At 40.6% G+C, this 22,830-nt stretch overlaps 2 protein-coding genes across 9 annotated transcripts in view; one reads left to right on the top strand and one right to left on the bottom strand.

Moving 5' to 3' along the window:
* The window catches only part of LOC104939516 (B-cell receptor CD22), a 509,789-nt gene that overhangs the window by 262,690 nt on the left and 224,269 nt on the right, over positions 1 to 22,830 (top strand). The window lies entirely within an intron of this gene.
* LOC104930034 (aspartate aminotransferase, cytoplasmic) lies at positions 5,266 to 11,620 on the bottom strand. Its single transcript, XM_010744702.3, has 9 exons — positions 11,365 to 11,620; positions 9,279 to 9,460; positions 8,779 to 8,902; positions 8,470 to 8,582; positions 7,976 to 8,080; positions 7,592 to 7,742; positions 7,207 to 7,372; positions 6,868 to 7,010; positions 5,266 to 6,464 (listed from the first exon to the last, which is right to left on the bottom strand). Exons 1-9 carry the CDS (start codon positions 11,471 to 11,473, stop codon positions 6,325 to 6,327), a joined length of 1,233 nt encoding a protein of 410 aa, XP_010743004.2. The 5' UTR covers positions 11,474 to 11,620; the 3' UTR covers positions 5,266 to 6,324.

Here is a 22,830-nt window from a genome sequence, read left to right as displayed (position 1 = left end):
CAGCATACAATGATATTGATACTAACATTTACACTTTAGACCTTTAGGTTACTCTAGCAGGGACTACTGCTCACCTTGTTATTTAACAATGATCAGATATTTGCCCATCATAGTTATATTCATAGTTTTATGTTGCTTATTCTCCAAGTCATCACTAAAATATGAACAACTTTCTGTTTTTATTTTGTGCTCTTCTTTTTTCATCATCTCAGCCTTTTTCTTTTTATGATATGTAATTTGCATTTTTATACCTCAGAAATATTTCATTTTTTTTGTTTTGCTTTTTTCTTATTTGGACCTTAGAAGACTGTCAGACTCAGACATGGGTACAAGACAGATTTAGAGTCGCCTGTCTGCATATAGATCTTAGAAATCTTGCGTCAGCCTTTCATTTCAGTTCATTTTTATTCATTACACGACTTTGTGACCACTGAACCTCATGAAATAATCATTGCTTGAGCTGAGCCTTTTTCATTAGATCCAATTCAATTATAAAATGAATATCATTTTCTCTGGATTTTCTTTATTGGAGGTGAAATGAAGCTGAGCTTCTCGGCTGCAGTGACTGTTTGCCACAACAGAGGATGTGGTGGTTTTATCGCCTTGTGCTAGACAAGATGCTGAGGTATTGTATATATTATTGGGTTTATGAGGCCAGCACCATTAATGTCATCTAAACTGGACACACAGACCTCCATAAAGCTCTAGTCTCTGGTATGCACCATCACTCATCTTTGTCCCCAGTGTTTTCCAAACTCAATCAATCAACATACAGATAAAACTATCTTAAACTTGACATCTCATATTTGCGGTTTCTTTGATTTAATCGGGTTTAATTGCAGCTCTTTTGGCAAGAAAAATTCGATTTCTGAAACATGCTGCAAAAAATGTCAGTAGAATTTGAGATCAAGAATGTATCTCTGAATATTCATTTCGATGCATATTCCTTTTGCCCCCTGGCTGCATGGATTTGAATGTGACTGTAATTAAGTTATTTGATGTTTTTTTAATATTTTGAATGTCTCAAGTTTTTCAAGCATGATTTAATGCCAGCAGCGGTTTTAGAAAGTTAGCGTTAAATGTTTTTTTTTTACCAAGCTTGACTCCTCTTTCTATTTTGCTACCACTTCTCTGCCCACTTTGTGTAGAAGAGCAATACTGAACACACTTAGTCCAATGTTACTGGCATGGATGATCCTGCAAATTGTGGCAGAGAAATCATGAACAAGAGTCTCTAGTTTTTTTCTTCTTTTTTGGCCAAAAACAAACCAGCTGATTTCACTAATTACCACATCTGTAATGAGGTGAAAGAAATCAGTGACGTGTTTGACTGAGTCTGCCTTGGACAGGCCATTTTCACAGAACACATCTCTGACATGTTGCAGGAGGGTGTAAATAAAATGACTGATGGTTGAATTGCATTTAGCTGCTTTGATTTCGTGGTCGTGGTATTGTGAATGATGGCTCACTTCCATGACTTAATGGCACACACGTTTTAATGTCTGCTGTGAAAAAGCTCCATTGTCCTGCAAGAGACACCTTGACAGGTCAAGGTGGACCGGGCAGAGGTACAAAGAGCTCAATACATATTTATTTGTTTGTAGTATCTATTATATCCAGATGAAATCACTTATACTGCATACATCTTCTTTTAGGAATAATAGAGGGAAACCAAATTTACTTTTTTTGAAACCACAACATTACTATATAACTAGTTTTATAGACTTAACATTGAAAATGTGTTGCTTCCTAAATCATTAGAGGACTCACTACATAGAGCTTGCAACCTAGAAGAGCTCATACAAGTCTTGGTTTTGGTGCTTTAATGCCAAGACATGTGACTCTAGTCATTTTCAAGTCATTTTCTCCCCCAAAGATTTAAGATCCAAAATATGCATGGTTTGCAAAAACTAATGTTATGCTAATGTTTTCTTCTGATGATTGGGTTAATTGGGTGATATTAAATTCAAATCTAATTTTATTTGTATAGCCCAAATTCACAATTCACACATTTTACCTCTGAGGGCTTTACAATCTGTACAGGGAGTGACACCCTCTGTCCTTAGACCCTCGGCTCGAGTGAGGAAAAACTTGCCCATAAAAAACCTTTAACAGGGAAAAAAGGTGGAAGAAACCTCAGGAAGAGCCACAGAGGAGGGATCCCTCTCCCAGGATGGACAGACGTGCAATGGATGTCACGTGTGCAGAACAAATCAACACAAACATACTGTACAATTACAATGACTGATAAAATGACAATGAATTACAATGAATGATAAAATGATTATAGTAGCAGTGGAACCTGTGATAGAGATGTAATGGAGATATGGTAGCAATAATGACAGAAATAATATATGTTGTGGACGTTATGCAGGACCACAGCAGCAGCCACGTGTCGCGCGTTCGTTGATTTGCATAGAGGAATTCTATAGCCGAATTGTTCCTTAGTACAAGTATTTATTTAGCATCAGGACACCAAAATATTACATGTACATGGACCTCTTTTGTTCAGCAAATCGCAGTCTGCAAGCAGTTAGCTGCAAACAACTTCCAAAAAGAGAGTGCCTAACTTAGAATTTACACAAAGTTATATGTGTGCCTATCTCATTGGTCCAAAAACTGTTGGGGAGCGGCCCTGGTTTAAACTTGCCTCTCACTTGTTGGTGCACAGGCTGGTCCCAGCCTCTTGGCACTCAGCTGCTCCAATCGTCTTCAGAAAGAGGAGGAAAACCTAAACTCCCCCTTCGATGTTCAGTTGTACCTAGTCAGCGATCTGAGACATCTATGTTACAGTATGTCTCGCATGACTAACTGCACACTGAACTTTTAGGGGGTTTAACTTTTTGACCCTGATGGTATTTTGTCCCTCTGTTTTCAACCGGCTGATAATCAGAGCCCTCTGTTCTACAGATCCTGTTTCAATCAACTGATAGAGGTGGCCTTCTGCTCTATGGATCTATAGAAACCAGGGTGATGAGTTGGCAACACAACTTACAGGTCACACAATACGAATATAAAACATCTTATTCTAACACACGATCCATGAGAACCTGCTGAACGAGAGAGTACAGAAACTCCAAGGAAGAAGTTTAGTTAGTAACATGCATTAAATCAATTGTTATCAGACTAACGAGTCCACATTTCTCTTAATGCTTTGGTCAACACAAGGTCAAATATGATTTACATAGAGAAAAACCTAAATAAAATGTATTCGGAGCACTGATAATCCAAGTCAGTTTATAGTTTGGTGATTTATGTTGAATAATTCTTCACATTGGTCAAATATTACATCACACTACTTCTCACTGGAAGTATATCCCTGTGTCCCTGAACCTGCAGTGCTCTGGACTTTTTGTGCTTGTCTGCATAGTGTTAAGGGGACGGGGTGGACGGGTGTGGCTCTGCCTGACTACGTTTGCAGAATCAGATTTGTGCCACTGCAGCACACAGGAGGAGGAGGTGGAGGAAAGGGGGAGATGCAGAGAAGGATGAAGGAAAGGGGAAATGCAGTTTGAGGTCTGACCGATACAGAAGCTGATATATATCTTATTTTGGTGGATCACCTGCATGAATGAGCAGTATTTTATAGTTTCATTGGCTGTTTTCAAGGTCTCAACATGCCTGACTTGTTTTTGTGGGAGAAAGGTTCCTAAAAAAATAGTTTAAATGAATGAAATAAAAAAAATACAATCAACAAATTTAAAGATCCTACATATTGGCAATAAATATTGCTGTGAGCAGCCTCCCCCAGTAGTATTGGCTTTTAAACACCAACATCGACCCATGGCAGGCTGAGGGACGATGGAAAAAGAAGGAGGGGTGCTTTCTAACTCAGCTCATTGGCTAATGTAACAGGCGGAGGGGGATAGGGGTAACATCCCTCCTGGGTGCAATATATCAAACCTGCTGAGTCACTTTGCTGCATTGGAGCAGCGACTGCAGCTAATCAGCATCATCCTTTGAGGTCAGAGACAGACAATTCTTCTGCAGGATGTTGTTGATTAGATTGCAGGTTTGACAGATATGTTTTCCTGCTGCAGATCCATCTGTTTTGTAATTGAAAGACCTGTGTAGAAGAGATAAGTAGAAGAGAAGTATTTTGGGAAAGCATATGATACTTGTAAAATAGATAGCTATGTGATTGTATTTTGCATCAAAATATACTGAAATATAAAGCTCCAGATCATACTGAATTTCAAGTCTCCAGTCTTCATTTCACATTTAAGAGCAAGTCTGGTCATATTCTATATTTTTCTGACTGACTTACAACAATGAAGTGATCCCCCTAACAAGTATGGTCTTTGTATAGTATACACCTGGACTGTACTTGTATCTATATACTTGTATACATACATATGTATATATATTTATTTTTTTCTGCATGATAAGTGCTTTTAGGTTTGACACTTCATGTATATGACCCCGGTGTGGCTTCCAAACTACTTGTGATGATACAAACTTTTAGGATTCGAGGTGCTGAACAGTCTTCAAGTATCAAAGTCTTCACATAAATCCTCTGCAGTGAAGCACAAACATTTAAGAAGTGAAGTTAAAGAAAGTAAAACCTTTTTTTCTGTATAAAAACTAAAAGGATCTGAGTAATTCTTCTGTCACTTGTAGCCAAAACAGGGCCGGTCTTAGCTATGGGCAATGGGGCGGCCCGCCCAGGGCGCAGTCTCCTGGGGGGCGACAGAGCACCCGAAAAAGAAAAAAACCTCGGTAATTTTCGATACCGCTCATTAAGTTAGCGGAGCGGGCGCCCCGGGACCGGGGTGTTGACAAGGCAGAGGGGGTGGCGCACGGCGCATCCAGGGGCGCACGGGCGGCCGTGAGGGCGCACGAGAAAATGTGTGTGTGGGGGGGTGTTCGCCCAGGGCGCAAATGTGGCCAGGGCCGGCGCTGAGCCAAAACCTAATATATCTTCTTCCTCTATAACAAAATCTTTGTCCAAAAACTGGTAAAAACTCAAATACACCATCCACCAAATGTGGATTAATCAGTCACTGGAAAAAGTCCCCAACAAATACATCAAAAAACACAACGCCCAGTTGTTTTAGAAAATTAAAAAACATCCCTAAAAGTTTATTTTTTGACAATTGACATCTTCAATAGGAAAGGAAATGAAAGCTGACCAAAATTAAAAAGAGAAATTAAATTATCTTGTCTTCTAGTTTTGTGACTTTGACCTTTATAGATATTTTAGAAACTGTAAGTTAGGAACCTAGGATGAATTTTGTTTGGGGAAAAAAGGCAGAAAAGCAAAGATTTGGTTCTTGTGGTTTACAGTTTATTTCAGTGTGAACACACATAATGCTGTGTGCCATTACAAACAACACCACATAATGGGAGTGCGGTTTTATTGCAAACAAGTGCCAGGCTCTGAGGTCTGATCAGAGTGGCTCATTACATTAACCGACTTTACAGAGGCTTCCTGTAACAGAATAAGGGCACTGCAGGGTGGAAAGAAAACAACGATAAAGGGACAGAAAAGAGGTGATTTTGTTCACTGATGACACAAAGTCGCTTTATGAACTAACATGATCTTCTACGTAGCTGCACGGGTCTGCCTAGGCAAAACCTACGCCAGGCACACGCATTACCTTTAAGTGACCTTTCAACCTGTCACATGACAGAGACAATAACCGTTGTGCTCATAATGCCCTTCTTTAGACCTCAACATTAAGAAGCATCCATGGATGAGTTGATCATAGCTTTTAGCTGTCGTCCGACAATGCATTTAAAATTAAAACCAAGCAAACAAACAACTTTTATGAACAATTTGTTGCTTTGTGTATAGATTACCAATTAGTTCAGTACTTACACAGGAAATAGGACCTCTAAGAGTGATTACAGATATTTACATTAACGGCATTTTGTTCAATCTTACAGATACAGCATATCTAATCCTTCGAAGTGCTACACAGTATTGAAGAAATATTAAAATCTTACAGGGCAGACACAAATTTAAGAGATTTGAAATGAGTTTTTGTGACCAGAAATGATTTAAATAGCACAAAAACAGGCAAACCTGAAATAAAATGATTTTATCATCTACACATTGGGGTATGAAGCTTTGCTGACAGTTAGACCTGGCTGTGTGCGTTCAAGTGTCTTCCTAAAATCATTGCACCTCCCGAAAGGTTTATACCTTCAAGTGAGAACAGAGAATCATCTCCTCCCATTGGTTCAACTGCAAAATCCCTGCTGCAGTTTAACCAATCGGAGGTTAGGATGAGGAAGGGAGGGGGTACAAGGGCACACACACACACAACGATACTTCCTGCAGCATACAGGAGGCTGAAAATAGACGGACAGTTGCAGCCTTTACTGGACCTTGGTGACGGTCTCGTGGATGGACTGAGCGACATAGTCGATGTTCTTGGTGGTCAGGCCGCACATGTTGATGCGACCGCTGGCCATCAGGTACACGTGCTTCTCTTTGATCATGTACTCCACCTGTTTGGCTGTAAGGCACAACAACACAGTGACGGTTACAAAGAGTAGAAGAACAAGTGACCGTTGGCTCTTTATGATAAAACAATCTACATTCAAGACTTGAGTTTTTAAAGTACATCTAACTGAGCAGTCCATTCCCGGTGAAGACCATGAGATAAATTAAATGAAATGATTACTAAAAAAACATGGATCATTATGTATCAGTATGTATATTCATCATTATGTTTTTTTGTTTTTACAAAGTCTCCAAAGAGTCACTGTAACTCACGGCTTAATTACAAACCCTCTGAAAGGGATCCGACTGTACCAGAGCTGACCTTGAACAGTAATGTTGGCCTTTCCCGCTCGTCTGTTATTTTGGCACTTTTATATATGTGTGTGTGTGTATGTATGTGTGTGTTTTTCACTCACGGTTCAGGCCGGTGAAGCTGAACATGCCGATTTGCTGGGTGATGTGGTCCCAGGTACCCGGGGTGCCCAGTTCCTGCAGCTTGGTCTTCAGCTGATCCCTCATCAGCAGGACACGGTCTGCCATGGTCTTCACATTACCTTTCCTATCGAAAGGGGAAGAACGGGGAGCAGTGAGTTAAAACAGCATTACATTAAGTGAGGAACACATTTTCACACTCGTATGAAGTTTAGGACTAATTGGGAGTTGTCAGTCTCGATGAGACTTACTTATGACTTACTAACTGCTTCATGATAGTCAGCAGCAGGTCTGTGACTGTACTGGAGTGTAATGGAGCATACCATTCAGCGAAGAGCTCGGGGCAGTTGAGTGTCTTGCTGACGATACGTGCTCCCTGAGACGGCGGGTTGGACCAAGTCGTCCTGACAATCTTCTCCATCTGGGACAGGATGCGGGTCAGGTTCTCGCTGTCCTTGGCAACCACAGTCAGGTTGCCAACTCTCTCATCTGATAACAGCGGCAGAGGAAAGAGGTGCTAAATTACATCATATGATGAGTTTGATCGATCATGTTTCTATTAACAATGTGCATACTGTGCGGATAAACAGAAACGTATTTGTGGCATGTAAATATTTTTAATATTAAGTCCTTTAAATTCTTGGGGCCATGTTGTGCACTAAACCACCATGGACTAAATGTGTGCGAGTCTGGATTGTGCATACTCACTGTAAAGGCCAAAGTTTTTGGAGAAAGACTGAGCCACAAACAGCTCAAAGCCCTCTGAGACAAAGTAACGGATGGCCCAGGCATCTTTCTCCAGACTGCCAGAGGCGAAACCCTGGTAAGCTGAGTCAAAGAACACAAACAAGTTCCTCCTCTAGAGAAAAACAAGAAAAAAAACAACAACAAAAGATGAGAAACACAATTTGATTTAAAAACATTTATTACCTTCAAGCAAAACATGTTAAAAATGTAAGAATTCCTTTAATAAGATTGGAAATGTTAAAATTTACAATGCAGTTTGGCATGGAGAGAAAAAAACTCACTTCTTCACGGCGACGTTATTCTATGAATTCTATGACCAAAAGACCGACTGCAACATCGTCTTACCTTCATGATCTCTGCGATCTTCTTCCACTGCTCCTGGGTCGGGTCGGTGCCGGTGGGGTTGTGTGCGCAGGCGTGGAGGACAAAGATGGAGTGTTCTGGAGCTTTCTATTGAGAAATGGAGAGTCAGATCTTATATTATAAAACTACAATAAACTCCAAACGAGTCCAAAAAATGGCCTGCAAGTGGTTAATGTCAAATTATCAGTGTCTAAATTATAGTCATATTAGTTGATGAGAAAATTCAACTTACAACACAGTATTTAGTTAATGTAGATGTTTAAAAGTTGTTAATAACATGTGACAAACATCAGAAGGGGAACAGGAAGAGAATTTCAGTCACACATCAGTCTTCACGCTGTCACTGCACAGCCTGTTATATCATCCCTTTCTTACATAATAGCTGACCCTAGTGGAGATAATTAAACGATACACAATTTTTTGTTGAGTCATTGGGGCATGAAAATGCTGACGTCAAGCAGCTCATTGCTCATCACCTCCAGGTCATCCAGGAGCCCGGCGAGGTCCAGGCCCCTATTAGCAGCATCCCAGTAGTGGTAGGGCCGGATGTCTTTGAAGCCAGCATCAGAAAACACACTATTGTGGTTCTCTGTGAAGAAAAACATACAGCAGATGTTGAAAACCTCAAGCAAACTATGAAACTGACTTATTACTACAATCCAAAGACAAATCTTTAAAATTCAAAGAGAATTTGCAGCAGCAAAAGGTCAAAGATCTTTTAGGGAGTTTAGAGCACTTGGCTCCAAAACAGTACTCAGTAATGTGCTTTAAAGCTGTCTACTAACCCCAGGTGGGCGCCGAGACATAGACGGGCGTTGCTGTGTTGTTGACGCCGTTGTGCCAACGTCGCAGGAACTCTGCCCCGATCCTCAACGCACCTGTCCCACCCAAACACTGGACACCTCCCACCTGAGAGCGAAAACAGCAGGATGGAAACATGACGAGTCATACATAATGAGAAAAATAAAGAAATCTGGTGAGAAATGTGCAACATGAAACAAATCACGGATGTAAAACTAACCTAATCTGATATTTGTTTGATTAATAACCAACTTAATCAACGAGGGATATCTAACAATCCTCAGAAATCAATAAGCAGTCAGTGAAGTCATTGTATATTAGTGCCTTATACAGGATATTATCAAGCATAGCAAGTATAACACTAGCAACACTTATGAAATTACAAGAACACTTCAGGGAGTTTGTCATTGTACCAAGAGTAAGGTGAAAAGATTGAACATCATGTTGTGCTAAGCTACGCTGTGTTGAATGTGTGATGTCTCACCCTGTTCTCCTTGATTGCAGGGCTGTCGTCTCCCAGGGCGACCTTGGAGGAGGCGGAGCGGAATTCGGGCAGGCCGAGGATGGGCAGGTACTCGTGGTTCAGGCTGTCATCCTCCACGATCAGCCGTTCCACTTTCTTCACCACTGGCAACACCCAGGGCTGGCAGTCATCAGTACGGTAAGCTGGAAGGGACACGGAGCAACAACAGCTCTAAACACTGGCACAAGTAATACAGAAAGTCACAGCTAGATTGGACAAAACATTAAGAATAATAATAGCTTTTCTGCAACTGTTTGGCAGGAATAAGAGTTGAAAGAGTGAAAAATGTTTTTCTGGAATTTCTGGTGTAAGACAATTCATATATTCACTCTACTGGTAAAACACAATCCTTTAAAAGTACACAGCCTGTATGGAATAACAATAACCGTGCAGTTTGAAAGATAAAGTTAAGAGAGAGAGAAAGTGTGTGAGTCACAACTGAAAGAGAAAAACAGTGTGATTTATTATAATGTCACATGCACTGTGAAGGTCACCCTTAAAAGCCAGACTAAACTGTGTGTGTCTGTGTGTGTGTGTGTGGCACATATTTGACTCCTTAAGAACTCATGCTGTATGAAGGCCTGTGCAGAGCTGTATCAAATAACAGGCCATAACCGCAGCTGCAGACAGACACTGTACAGACACACAAGGTCAACCTCCTGTAAGTCTGACAGCAGTATCATTTACCGATTGCTGTTTATTGAGTCAGTGGTTTCTTTTCAGTTCCACGTCTATCTGGATCTGTGAGCATGCACTGTTACTGATGTATGTGTGTATGCCTAAGCTATGTACAACATAAACACGAAACTAGTGGCTACATTACCCACTGTTGATTATTTCCCGGCCAAACTGGTTTGCAGGTATGTTTTGGCAACCAGGTGCACAGTGCAGCTAAGGACCCAGCAACGCTGCATCATAAAATAAGGTGAACTCATAATCCTACTGTGTAAAAGTACTTCTAGTTACTTTACTAGAGCAACAAATACTGATGTTTATTGTTTACAGATGTTAACAGTCTGCGTTTAACACTGACATATCATCTAGGATTTTGGTTGTGTTGAGACAGAATGACGACATTACACATACAGCTACAAAATGTCTTTTTTTAAAGGAGTCTTAGTGCAGAGGTGACATCACACTACCACAGACTGATAAAATAATTAAATTGTCATCAGAAGGAGAAGAAAAATTAACTAAATAATTTATATGTTCAGTTCTTTTTATATACCATGCCACTTTTATCCTCAGTACTTGTCTGTTTTTTGTGTGTATTGTGTAGGTTATAGATATTTCTGTCTGTTTATTGTGTTTTTTTTCTGTAGTGTATGCTACACTTCCCTCTGCTGCTGTGACAAGTAGATTTCCCCATGGTGGGATGAATAAAGTATATCTAATCTAATCTTGTTGTTATCTTTTATTTCAAAGTGGAAACACAGCCTAAACAAACAGGCTGTCACACCACACCAACAACACTAATGACTGTATTAAATAAAGGTAACACCATCCCGGTCACACAATGCAACAAGTGCACTGACAGCTACAAAACCAGCAGAGCCAGCAGGATTAGTCTCCATAGTTACCAAGACAGTTACCAGTGAGGTCTGAGTCTTTAGTCTCGAAATAAAAAGATCACTGTTTTCAAAGTGACTGGAAATGATGCGTTCAAGGACGCAGGTGCGAGACACCTGCTGTACATTTCCCCTCACGGCTAACAGGATATAGCCTCTTAAACTGAGGGTAAATGGTACAGAGAGGTCACAAGACGAGCATGTGACCTCTCTGTACCAGTGTCAGAGTCGTGGCAGCACGTAGCTTCCCTGCAGAGCTGACAGGAGCGGCTATCTGTCAACATGAAGGGGCGCTAGCTGGTTAGCTTCCCTGCTAGCATGCAGCTAAGGTCAAATCAAAGAGCTGCTAATGTCTGATAGCATGATGACATGAGCTCAACGCCGGGCGGCTAAACGAGGCCAGGCCGGGCAGCAGCAGCGTGTGGTGGGCTGCAAACTAACGTAGCTTTAGCATTAGCAGAGCAGCGACTACCGCTTACCTCCGACCCCCAGATTCACCTTCTGCGGGTGGCTGTCCTCCCTGAAATCAGCCGTCAGCTTGAAGACTGCCACCGGAGGAGCCTGCGGGACATCGCTGAATATGGACATGGCTAAGTGCAAGGCAAGATGATCCCGCTGCAGGACGAGGAGGAGGCAGTGAGGGGGAGAAGGTGCTTCCAGAGACGGGCAGAGTGAGAGAGACGGGCCGGGTTCACCTTCAGCCTGCAGAGAGAGGCGTCCATCCGACAGCCAATAGGAATCTGCGTAATACTGACGCAGCCCCGAGTTAGCCAATGAGAGCACAGTAATGGAAAAGATACAATATTTGTCACGTTTATTCAGATTAATTGATTTTAAATATATTCAGATTTAATTTAAAGTTTTGTAATTTGTAATTGTTACTCTATGTCTCTCTCTCTCTCTCTCTCTCTCTCTCTCTCTCTCTCTCTCTCTCTCAATTCAATTCAATTCAATACAGCTTTATTGGCAATGGAAATATATGTTAACATTGGCAAAGCGTGACATCAACAAGAAGCACAGATAAATGTCTTAACATAAAATACAGGAATATGAAATAATAATAATTAAATTGTTCAATATACACAAAGTAAATGATGTCCAGCAGGAGGACATGGTTTATGTCTGCCCTTCCTGTCCGCTGGACCTCCTTATGTGGTCGCAGCAGTTCACAAATCTTGCAGCTATGTTTGCACATTGCTGTACTTAACTTCACCCAGCAGGTATGGAAGTTTTTTGATGTGGTCTAATGTCTCACAGTCTTTCTGGGTGTTTGTGATTCTCTCTCTCTCCTTCATCTCTCTGATCATCGAGCACAAATCAAATTAAACTTCTTCCTGTTCTGTCAGTATCTGTGTTGTGTTTCTAGAATAATATTACTGCTGCATTAATGTGCATGTTGCCTTTTACCGCTGTAAATGTTTAAGTTGAGCTCATTTAAACAACTTTATACTGTTGTTTAGCAACAGCAACACATTATTTTCACAAGATCATCATATGTTTGTAGTGTCCTTGTCCTGTCTGAAAAGTCAACACAAGCTTTGCATAAGGTCAGAAAAAATCAGGCCTGTTTTCAGCTTTGTCATAATACATTTTCCAGCAAATACCAGAGGGGATCCATTGTTCCTCAGAGTGATGCCCTGTGGGAGGAAACTGTTCTTGTGTCTGGTTAGCACCTGGGGAAAATTTGGAACAGGTTGTGTCCAAGGTGTAACAGGTGTGCAGTCATATTTCCTGCCTCTTTCATGACTTGCATGCAATGCATATGAGTGATTAAATGTGATGTGTGTGTATGTATGCGGGTATAAAGCCTCCACACTCAACCAGAAACAACAAAACAAACAATAAAAATGCACAGTATACAAATAAGAGTTGAGTATGTACACACTGTAAAGGTTCTTATGAAAGATATCATAATAATCCAGCAGGTCTTTCTGTCTCTGGTGTCTGTGCTTTATATAAACATGGGCGATAAGCAGTTACCAGTTCAGATAAGACAAGTGTGTTATCAGAAACACAAAAGTGCAACATTGATGAATATCTGAGCGTGCAGCATCTACAAACAGAAGCAATAAGCCACCACAAGAGGTCAGTGTGACCAAGCAGAGGAACACAGGAACGTGCACAGAATGACCAGTTAACATGTTTTATCAGCATGACTTTCAGAAAGCAAATTAACTCAGTATATACAGTACTTTAAGTTTATTTCTATTGTATAGTATTTCATTCTTCCTAAGTCTATATTTTGGTTTATATGTATGTTGGTTGCCCTATTTCCTTTGAGGAGCACTTTATGATGATGTTCTGCTCTTGAGAGTGTCTATATAGATAATACAGGTGCACTGCAAGGTCACATTAAGCATGTTTTATCCAGTCATGCTCTGTGGCATGTTCAAAAATACTTAGCAGGTTGAGTTGACTTAGATTCTGTATCAAGAGGAAAAGATCTAAGTGAGTCTGAAAGACGGTTCCTTGTTGGGGAACATGGCCGGAGCTTCAGTCGCAAAGAAAGCTCATCATATTTTATCTCATCTCAACCCAGTTGAACTGTGAGCTTTTGAGCTGTTGAGATTTTGGACCAATGTGTTAGACAGAATCATCAAAACACCAAATGAGGGAATATATTTTGGACGAATGATGTTCCATGTAGCTCCAAAGACCTTAGAAGAGAAACAGACTGCAATGCACCAAGACAAAGATGTTTTCATACACATTCCTCTTTTTATTCCTAATCATACACATCAGGTTAATTTTAACTCTAATATGTTTGGAAGTTATTGATCAATAAAGATCGTACTACCACATAACTAAAATGGCATTATAAATACATAAATACTCTGCATACACGCACACAGGTCGCCATTAGGAGACTCAGTAGGTGGTTAAAGCATCCCCTTCATCTCTCTGCTTTTAGTAAACTTTGTACAAACACCCAAAATCTTCCTCTTCCTCTCTCTTTCTTTCTCTCTTCTGTGTTTGATCTGAAGTGTTTGATGAATAGCCTCAGCTTCACTTTTGTATAGCCTCCACTTCCAGGCCTCCTGTAGCAAAAGTAGCATGTTTTTGTGTCAGTGAAGTGTGACTCACACACACACACACACACGCACACACACACGCACACACATGAAGTAGACACAATTAAGAAGAAGTCTTAATTTCTTATGAATAAAAAAACGCAACCCAAACTCTAATACACACACAAATACGATATACCTTCATCACCTCACCTTTCAGAAATCTCTGAAACTATGAATGGTTTTCACACAGACAGCAGTACACAAACACACGCATAGTACTTCACACATCACACAGTTCTCCTGCTGCGCCCCTCTCACTCTGTCATTGCCAGAGATGATGAGGCCTCCTCCACTTTTTCCTTTCCCTCTCCAGAAACACTCTGGTGAACCATCAACAGTGTTGGATTTCAAAGGGGCGAGGGGCTAATGCTCCTGGATGAAGCTGATTGAGTCAATTTGTCGACATGATGGACGTTTTGTGGCCTCGGCTCCTGATCTCCTGCTGACTGCAGGCTACAGGGACGACAGAGGCTTTTCAGGTATTTTTCAGGACGGTAAAAGAAAAAAAGAGAGAGGGATGTTTGACTGCTCAGTGAGCAGGAGAGGGGAACAATCTGTTGGACCAAACCTACATTTGATAAAAATGTGAATCTGATTCTAAATGAGATTTGTAATTGCCAAGTGCATTTACAATTTACCTGGGAGAGAGCATGGCATGAGTCCAGATCCCTCATTGTAGACATGAGTAAACTACCATTAGCTGCTTCAGAATAAAATAGGACATATAATTTAAAGGGCCATTCCACCCAAATATGAAAAACATACAGTATATTTTCTCTTTTACCCATTATGGTGATCCGCCACTTGATTTAGGTCCTGAAATGTTGTCATGAATTAACTGCGAAAAGGCTACAGTGGTGTGGAGCTATGCTACATTTGGTCCAGTGTTGCAGCTCTTTACAAAGGCTGTAATTTACTATCCTCAATCCTCAATTACAAGTTTTTTTAAGCAATGGACAGGGATCGAACATGATGATTTTGCATAGTCCCATCCACACTAAAACTTTTCTCTGTTAGTCTTTTCTCTGGTAGGCCATGTAATATGTTCAACATTTCATAAAATCATGAAACTTGTACAGTTTGGAGCTCTGAACTTTTTTCAGAAATGGAGCCATTGCACAAATACCTTTTGTGCAATAGTCATTTTACTGTATGCCATAACCAAAGTGTGTATTCTGCATCATTACTCCTGAACAAAACATAATAACAGAGAAAAGGTGAAGTGTAAACCCACCACGGCATCATTCATTGGTTTGTGGGTCAGTGTTCTGAGGCCTAGAGTTTGGCATTATGGACATTGCAATCTTTGTATTTTGGAGACCAAAGTGACCACATTTGCTTTAGAGCGTGGACCTTGTAGGTGACATACCGTGAGTTAGGTTGTGCTTGGCTTTGATTTTCTTTCTGTGATTCATATTTGATGAGCCAATCAACAGTCGATCTGTGTATCATGAGGCTCTGTATTACAATAAGGAACAAAAATGTAGATATGTCTGCTCACACGCATATTAAAGCTAAACAGTCCATTAAAACATGTTTCTAAAAAAAATATTTGAGGTAATAGGTAATGCAGAAACACAATCTTGATTTATATTTGATCAGCATTGCCTAGGTTGGGAGTTTGATCTGGGTTTCCTGAGTCCGATGTATTTCACTGGATAGACTCACAGAGAGAAAGGTAGGAACACTCTACCACCAAATCACAGTATCTGCTATAACTTAAGAGTTAAGGATGAATTGGCTTACTTGTGGAAGAGTTGTACATAATGATAATCCATCTTCTACTCTGTGGAAGCTGCCCAGAGTGAAGTGCAACTAAATTGCTACACAACAAGTTAACAGGGGAAATCAGACCCTACAATCAGTATGTGGACACAGGAAGTTAAAGCAGGTAGAGCTGAACCTTAATATGATACATGTGTATAGAGACTGCAAATTTGTTTAGTTTACAATGACTACAATGTTTGATTTTCCCACTGTACAGAAATGCTACACAGTCACAGGAGTCCAGAGTCCACACACAGGAGGAAATGATAATAATAATTAGTGAAAAGTGATAGTCTGATTTCCTCCAGCTGGGAAAAACAAACGTTTCTACGGCTGCTTGTCCTCAGTCAACACCCGTTATCCTGCACCAAGGCCCTCTGAACAGCAGCGGATGGTGTGTGTGTGTGTGTGTGTGTGTGTGTGTGTGTGTGTGTGTGTGTGTCACAAGGGCATATAGGGGGCAAAGCACCTGCATAGTGACACTAATACTGTTCCCACTGCTCCAACACACACGCCATCTCCCTCCGAAACTTTTTTTTTAAGCTGCAGATGTTTTCATTCCTCTCCACGTTTCATGTGTGAAACATCTGAGGAATGAGGAGAAAACTCTGTGTGTGTGTGTGTGTGTGTGTGTGTATGTGTATATTGTATGGAAAAGTAAATGAGGAATCCAATGTGTCCTTTCATGTGTCTCAGCCACTGTACGTCTGTATCAAGCTATAAGCCTGTGGAGACCATTCAGTGCCTATAGGGGAGGTCTGGGCATGGAGGAGGGGGGGGTCAGGAGGATTCATTGTCAGGTCAGTAATTATCAGATTTGTCAAGGCCCCAGCAGGAGTATGACACACACACACACACACACACACACACACACACACACACACACACACACACAAACACACCTTAACGAGCCCCGGGCCAGCTGAGGCGAAGCTGAGAGAGAAGAGCCGTCAGTGGGACGAGTTGACAGGCCGACCCCCAGGGGGAGACGATAGCCAGTGCTGCTCTGACAGCTGCTTAGTGGGAGATTCTGCCTGCTCATGCTCAGAAAACACACTCAAACAAGCTGTGACACACACACACATGAAGAAACACACAGGAATGCATTTATGCGTTTAGATATAAACATCAACAAACCCATTGAAAATACATAGTACAAACAAGCAAATGTACGTGTGCATGTTCATGCAAAGACATGCAGATTTATCCATAGTTAAATTATGTCTTTATAGTCTACATGAGGAGAGGGGAGGAAACTGAGAGGAGGCAGATCAGTTGGGAGAGGAAGTTAATCATCAGTCTGATTGAACTGATTGTGCTCATGGTATTACTGCACTGCACTTACATTTATTTGTCAGGGACATACAAACTGTATCCATACTTTATCAATGGCAGGTATACAAGTTAAGTTAAGTTAAGTTAAGTTAAGTTAAGTTAAGTTAAGTTAAGTTAAGTTAAGTTAAGTTAAGTTAAGTTAAGTTAAGTTAACCTCTATTTAGACAATGTGGTAAAAAAAAAAATCTAATATTCATGATTATGTTTTGTATATAATTACCTGAAATAAGAATTATGTTTTTGTTACCTTTTATATCTACAGATGTCGCAGGTCGTCACGGCTCACTGGCTCTAGGGACTTTCACATTTCCATGCAGCCACTATAGTTTCTACATTCTTTTTGAAAGTGTGAGAAATATGGGTTGCAATCAGTAACTACCACTGGTAACCACACTGGTCCTGAAACATGAATGCAAAAGATTTATTTGATGAAGGTGTTTAAGGTGATAGATGTAGGCCTAATAAATAGCAGCCAATCAGAGATCCCGTGTAGGAAGCTGCAGATAAGGGTTTTGATACTGATGGCGGTGGATGGACGAAGATGCAAAGCAGCAAAATGACAGCAGAGAGAAACAATGCAGGTAAGGTGGTTGAAATATTCTTCAGCTAAGATGATGATTGGATGATAGGAAAGCACAGATAATATCTGACAGGTGGAGCCTCATTGTGGTGAAGAAATAAGATGATGGTGTCTTCCTGCTTGAACTTGTACAAGCTTAATTTAGGGTAAATCCACTACGTATGGGATCTGACCTGGAAAGACAGATGTATGGACTGAAAAGATCTCACTGACTGCCAAAATTGTCTCATTTTGCTACAAACAAATATGAACGTCATTAAAATAATTAAAATATTCGACATTGACATGACAATTCAACATGTAGCGACTGCACTGGTGGCTTTGGTCCTGCTGACATTTCTCTCTCTCTCTATCCTTATTCCCTGACAACGCTACAGTCTACTCTTCAATAAAAGTATATAATACCCACCAATATTTATTTAAAAACTATACAACAACTTCTGCTGAAGATAAACAAATAATATTACTAATTGACACATCAGTAAAAAAAGAAAAAAGGCTGTTCCCAACATGTTTTTGGGGGGAATCTTTCAGCCTCCACAGGGCCTCTGAGTATCCCTGGAAGCCTCTTTGGTCATCACCTCCCTGGACTGTCTGTGGATGTAGTTTGCCATTGACAGTTAATGGGGTGTGGTTTGTCAGTGAGCTATAGGTCTCATTTCCTCCTCTGTCAAACGTGTGCGCACAACAACTTGTCAACACGGTAATTTACACTGCTAAGCCGGGATCAAGACCTTACGGAAAGTGTAGGTTGTGGTGTGTGCGTGTACTGTATGGCTCAGTACATGCCCACCCAGCACTCCCTCACTCTGCCTTCTGTCTGTGTTGAGTCTGGGCGATCTCTGACAGGAAGTGATCCGTGTCGCTACGTACACATCAACAAACAAGACCTGGGTATTTGAGGAAGAGGTGGTGGAGGTGGAGGAGGAGGAGGTGGTGGACAGGGTCAGAGGTCAAAGTGGGAGGAGACCGTTGACTGATGGCTTTTAGCAGCAGCGTGTCTGCTGTTTGTTTGACCAGAGGCCTGTCCTGTCATCGGGCCTCACCCCGACAGTGGAGAGGAGACAAGACGGGAAGAAGAGCGCTTGAAGACAACACAGGGCTTGAGGTAAAAAAAAAAAAGTGGTTAATTGAAGGTTGCCAACTTGAATCTCCTGACAGGCAACAACAGTTTAATCAGGTACATTTAATCCCTTGTAAAAATTGAAGTCCTTTGATGGTTTGTTCGGGAATGCACTTCACATTCTTCACATTTTCCATTTGCTAATTATCTGCACTGATTACCTACTGCTTCTTGTTGCTGTCTGAGAGTGCACCAGCTTCCTGCCATGACCTCTGCAAAGGTGCGTTACAAGTCTGAATGTTAAATAGAAACATTTCAGCTCTGTAGAGGGCATCATCGAAATTAATTTAATTTTTCTGATAATTTGAAGGGTTAAGCGTTCGTTTATGAGTTAATACAATTTTCGGACTTACATAAGCAACATCATATAAAATTTTATGTCCTAGTTTTAGAGTGCAATTCACATATGCTATAAATTGTTGTAAATATGGACAGATGGACACATATTTGTTATGATTACATTACTTTAAAATTTAAAAACTAACAACATTATTTTGAGTGATTAAATGCAACAAAACAAGACACAGCAGCTAGCTATTACTTACAACAGCAAGAAACCCAGCTTTCTTTCTTTCTTTCTTTCTTTCTTTCTTTCTTTCTTTCTTTCTTTCTTTCTTTCTTTCTTTCACAAAGCTGTTGCCAACAACACAAATTCAATCCCATATTTACTCTTGTTGGCTTCTTGCTCGATCACTCTCTTCTTACCTTCCTCCATCAAATGTCCTTTTGGGTCTCTTCACCTCTGTGGCCAGGATCTGAAAACCTCCTAATCCTCCTCCTGGCAGTCCAAAGTTTCTTTGCTGGCAGTGTAAATACCAACACAACCCCAATACTTTGAGCTCCCAGTCTGCATCTGACTTTTTAGATACATGGTTCTTAAAGAGTTGTTACCTTAAATATTAAAGGGCTATTTTTTAAACAAGAATCATTCCTCATGCAAAATGCTTTGCCAAACACGTTTTCTCTTCAGTGAAACCAGACCAGATAACAGTCTTACTTTGACCACACTGGCTGGTCCCTGAACTGTCCAATAGGCAGCATCTGCCGTAGGCTGACTAATCTTCTCATTGTTGCCATGCCAGCCGGTTGCTGTCAAGGTTACTGAGCTACAAGATGGGCCAACTCAGGGAACAGTCAGCTCCTATTTTTGGGTCTTCAGGGCCACTTTCTTAGGGGAACTGACAAGGCCGCACCAGCAGCTGATGGGAACTGGATGGAGTGTTTGTGTGTGTTCCTGTGTGTGTGCATGTGTGTATGCTAAAGTTGGCACGCAATATGGCAACACAGCAAAAGCACCAAACATCTCCATCTAGATCAGTGACAGCAGGATTCGGCAGGTTTTCTCCACTAGAGGGTGTCTCTCTTTACAAACACATATCAAGAAGAAGCTGATAGAAGGAGAATATGAAGACAAAGAGCAAGTATCGGAAGAGGTTAGAGGATGAAGATTGAGCCTTCTTCCTATAAAGGATGAAGAAGATATAATCCTGCATCTTAGTCCTTTGATAAGAAATAAAAAGACAAAAGAAAATACCAAACATGTCAGGCTATATTTCGGATGAATGCTACAAATAAAATGATACACAAAAAATCTGGAATAGTTCCAGATGGAACGGTGCAGCCAAATTATAAAGAGATTGTGAAATAGAATAATTTGTCCATCTCCCTAAGAGGGGAAAAGAAGTTAAAGCTTCACATGAATATATTAAACTGTAAATGGGAACCACAAGCTGGGACCAGTACCAGTGTGTGGAGCGTGCTAGTCTCTGCAGGAGGTGAGTGTTGTGTTTTGCCTCAGAGACCTTGGAGCGCGCTGTGCTGCAGCTGCGTTTGCCGTCATATATATATGTGTGTGTGTTTATGTGAGACACACTGGCCCCAGATTCCCCATACATTTTTATGTGTAGTTTACTATCCCCCAGCATTTTGGGGAAAAAGCATTTCTTGTCCCAAAAAAAAAAAACTGCAGTGTCCAGGCTCTGCAGCTCTTTATTTACAGTGTTGGCGTGTGATGGAGGAGCCACGCGGTCTCTCCCAATAACAGATTGTCATTTTGACGCCGACGCCACAGGGGGAGAGAGCAACAGCCTGAGTCCATCCCTCTGAAACACTGTTTACTCCCTGGAAGGTCACAAGACCGCATCAGAGCACAGGGACACACACTTCCATGCACACATGTACATGTACACACTCACATAAAAACGTTATGTTTTCTATATTCAGATGAATTACCATGTTTTGTGTTGGATGCTAGTTTTTCTTGTTATATAATAAATTTAAAGCTCTAACCATATTAATTAATCAAAAAACGAGCCTAAAGAAGAAGGAAACATAAGTGATCAATCATCATTAGTTGTCTCAGCTCATTATTCTGTGTATTTCAGACGGCAGCAGTGAGGATACATGGGAGTTTTAAAGTGCCACTGCAGCACAATCAATCAGAAACAACATGTAGTCTATAGATAGATTTGTGTAAACGTACAGTCATTAGAACATGCAGATACACACATACACAACAAGACAACTTCCTTTTACATGAGTTATAGCCACTCCACAATAGCTCCAATAATAGTTTCCCATCTCTGTGCCGATGACAGCGGTAACCCCTCCCTGACCTTTCAGTTCTGGTTGTGGGGGCGCTCGACATGCTTCTGGTTTCATTCATACCAACAAGGCAGTAAACAGACAGAGCATTAAGGAGGTTTAAAACTGGACCGGAGAGTGTTTGTCCTGCAGAGATGCTGCAGGACGCCACCTGTTTGGACAAGTAAAGAAGAAAGAGATGGATTTATGTCTGAGATAAATAACCCTCAAAAACATTTTGCCATTGGAAAGATGGCAATGTTATACTTAAACTCTGTTTAAGTATAACATTAAAGTCTTAAAACTACAAAGACTACCCATTTTGTCATTTCAGTAATTTTAGGTGATTCTTAACACACTGACATACTGTATATATGTTCTAAAAAGTTTGTTTTTAATTAGTTATTTGATGCTATAAAAAGAGGGTTTCACACCCTCAGCTAAGGCCTGCTCGTAATCAAATGAACGGGGTTGAACCCAAATCCTTACTGCCTAGACTTTGCCTACAGATAACGTCACCAGAATGGTAGCACCTGTAACTGGGATATTTTGGCGTCATACAGTGGGAGAATGTTGAGATGCGTCCTTCATCTTTATATGTGTTGATTGTTGCGTACACTTGGTTTGGTTCTTGGTGCTTTTTTTTTTTGCAAAACAGCTTCCTGCTGCTAATGTAAACAGTGTTAATGAGAGCGAGCAATGAGAGTGAAAACAGTGAACTGGGATGTAGAACAAAAACAATGAGCTGAAAGATGCTAAAACACCACACAGACCTGAGAGGAACTTCAGAGCTGGTGATAGTTATTAATCACTAAGAGTTCCCTTTCACATTAGATACAATTAGATCTATTTTTAATATTATATGGCAGCAGCATCAGAACCAGATACTAAGCTCTGTGCTGGGGACTACTCTGGAGCCCCTGTAGTTGGTTGTTAAGAAAAGCATGCTCCACAAACTGCTCAGCATAATGGAAACTTGCTCACATCCACTACATGAGCTCCTGATGAAGCAGCAGAGCAGATTCAGTCAGATTCCTGCAACTCAACCGCTACAAGAAATCATTTTTGTCATATAAAATAATGCATATAACACTTTATAACTCTCCTCTGTGCAGGGAGAAGAGACTCATTCTGAGACTGCTGATATTTGAATATGGACATTTGACACATAACTTGCAATGACTATTTTTCTGACTAAGATTGCACAGTGTACATTTTTACATAGAGTTACTGTACAGAGTTTATGTATATTTTTATATCTATTATTCATTACAAATACTGATTAGTTGACCTTCAACCTTGACAAGTTATAATTTATTTTTTTCTCATAAGTGATCAAACGGGTCAACCTGCTTGGTAACTGGCCAAAAGTGTTCCCATGTCATTTCTGCTGGATGACATTTATTTTATTTTATTTATTTGGAAAATGTGATGTATAATATTAAACACAAATGTTTCCATCTCATGTACATGTTATCTCAAA

The sequence above is a fragment of the Larimichthys crocea genome, chromosome X (assembly GCF_000972845.2).
Source record: "Larimichthys crocea isolate SSNF chromosome X, L_crocea_2.0, whole genome shotgun sequence".
NCBI lineage: Eukaryota > Metazoa > Chordata > Actinopteri > Sciaenidae > Larimichthys > Larimichthys crocea.
Note: the sequence above shows the minus strand (reverse complement) of the source record. Positions and strands in the feature narration are given on the sequence as shown.

What these genes read in the sequence shown, in the direction of transcription:
- LOC104930034 (XM_010744702.3), bottom strand. Translation starts at nt 11,473, where the DNA reads ATGTCCATATTCAGCGATGTCCCGCAGGCTCCTCCGGTGGCAGTCTTC. An exon ending in CTGCAATCAAGGAGAACAGG is followed by an intron (nt 8,903 to 9,278) that starts GTGAGACATCAC and finishes TTTCGCTCTCAG; the next exon opens with GTGGGAGGTGTCCAGTGTTT. An exon ending in AGATCGCAGAGATCATGAAG is followed by an intron (nt 7,743 to 7,975) that starts GTAAGACGATGT and finishes GTTTTTCTCTAG; the next exon opens with AGGAGGAACTTGTTTGTGTT.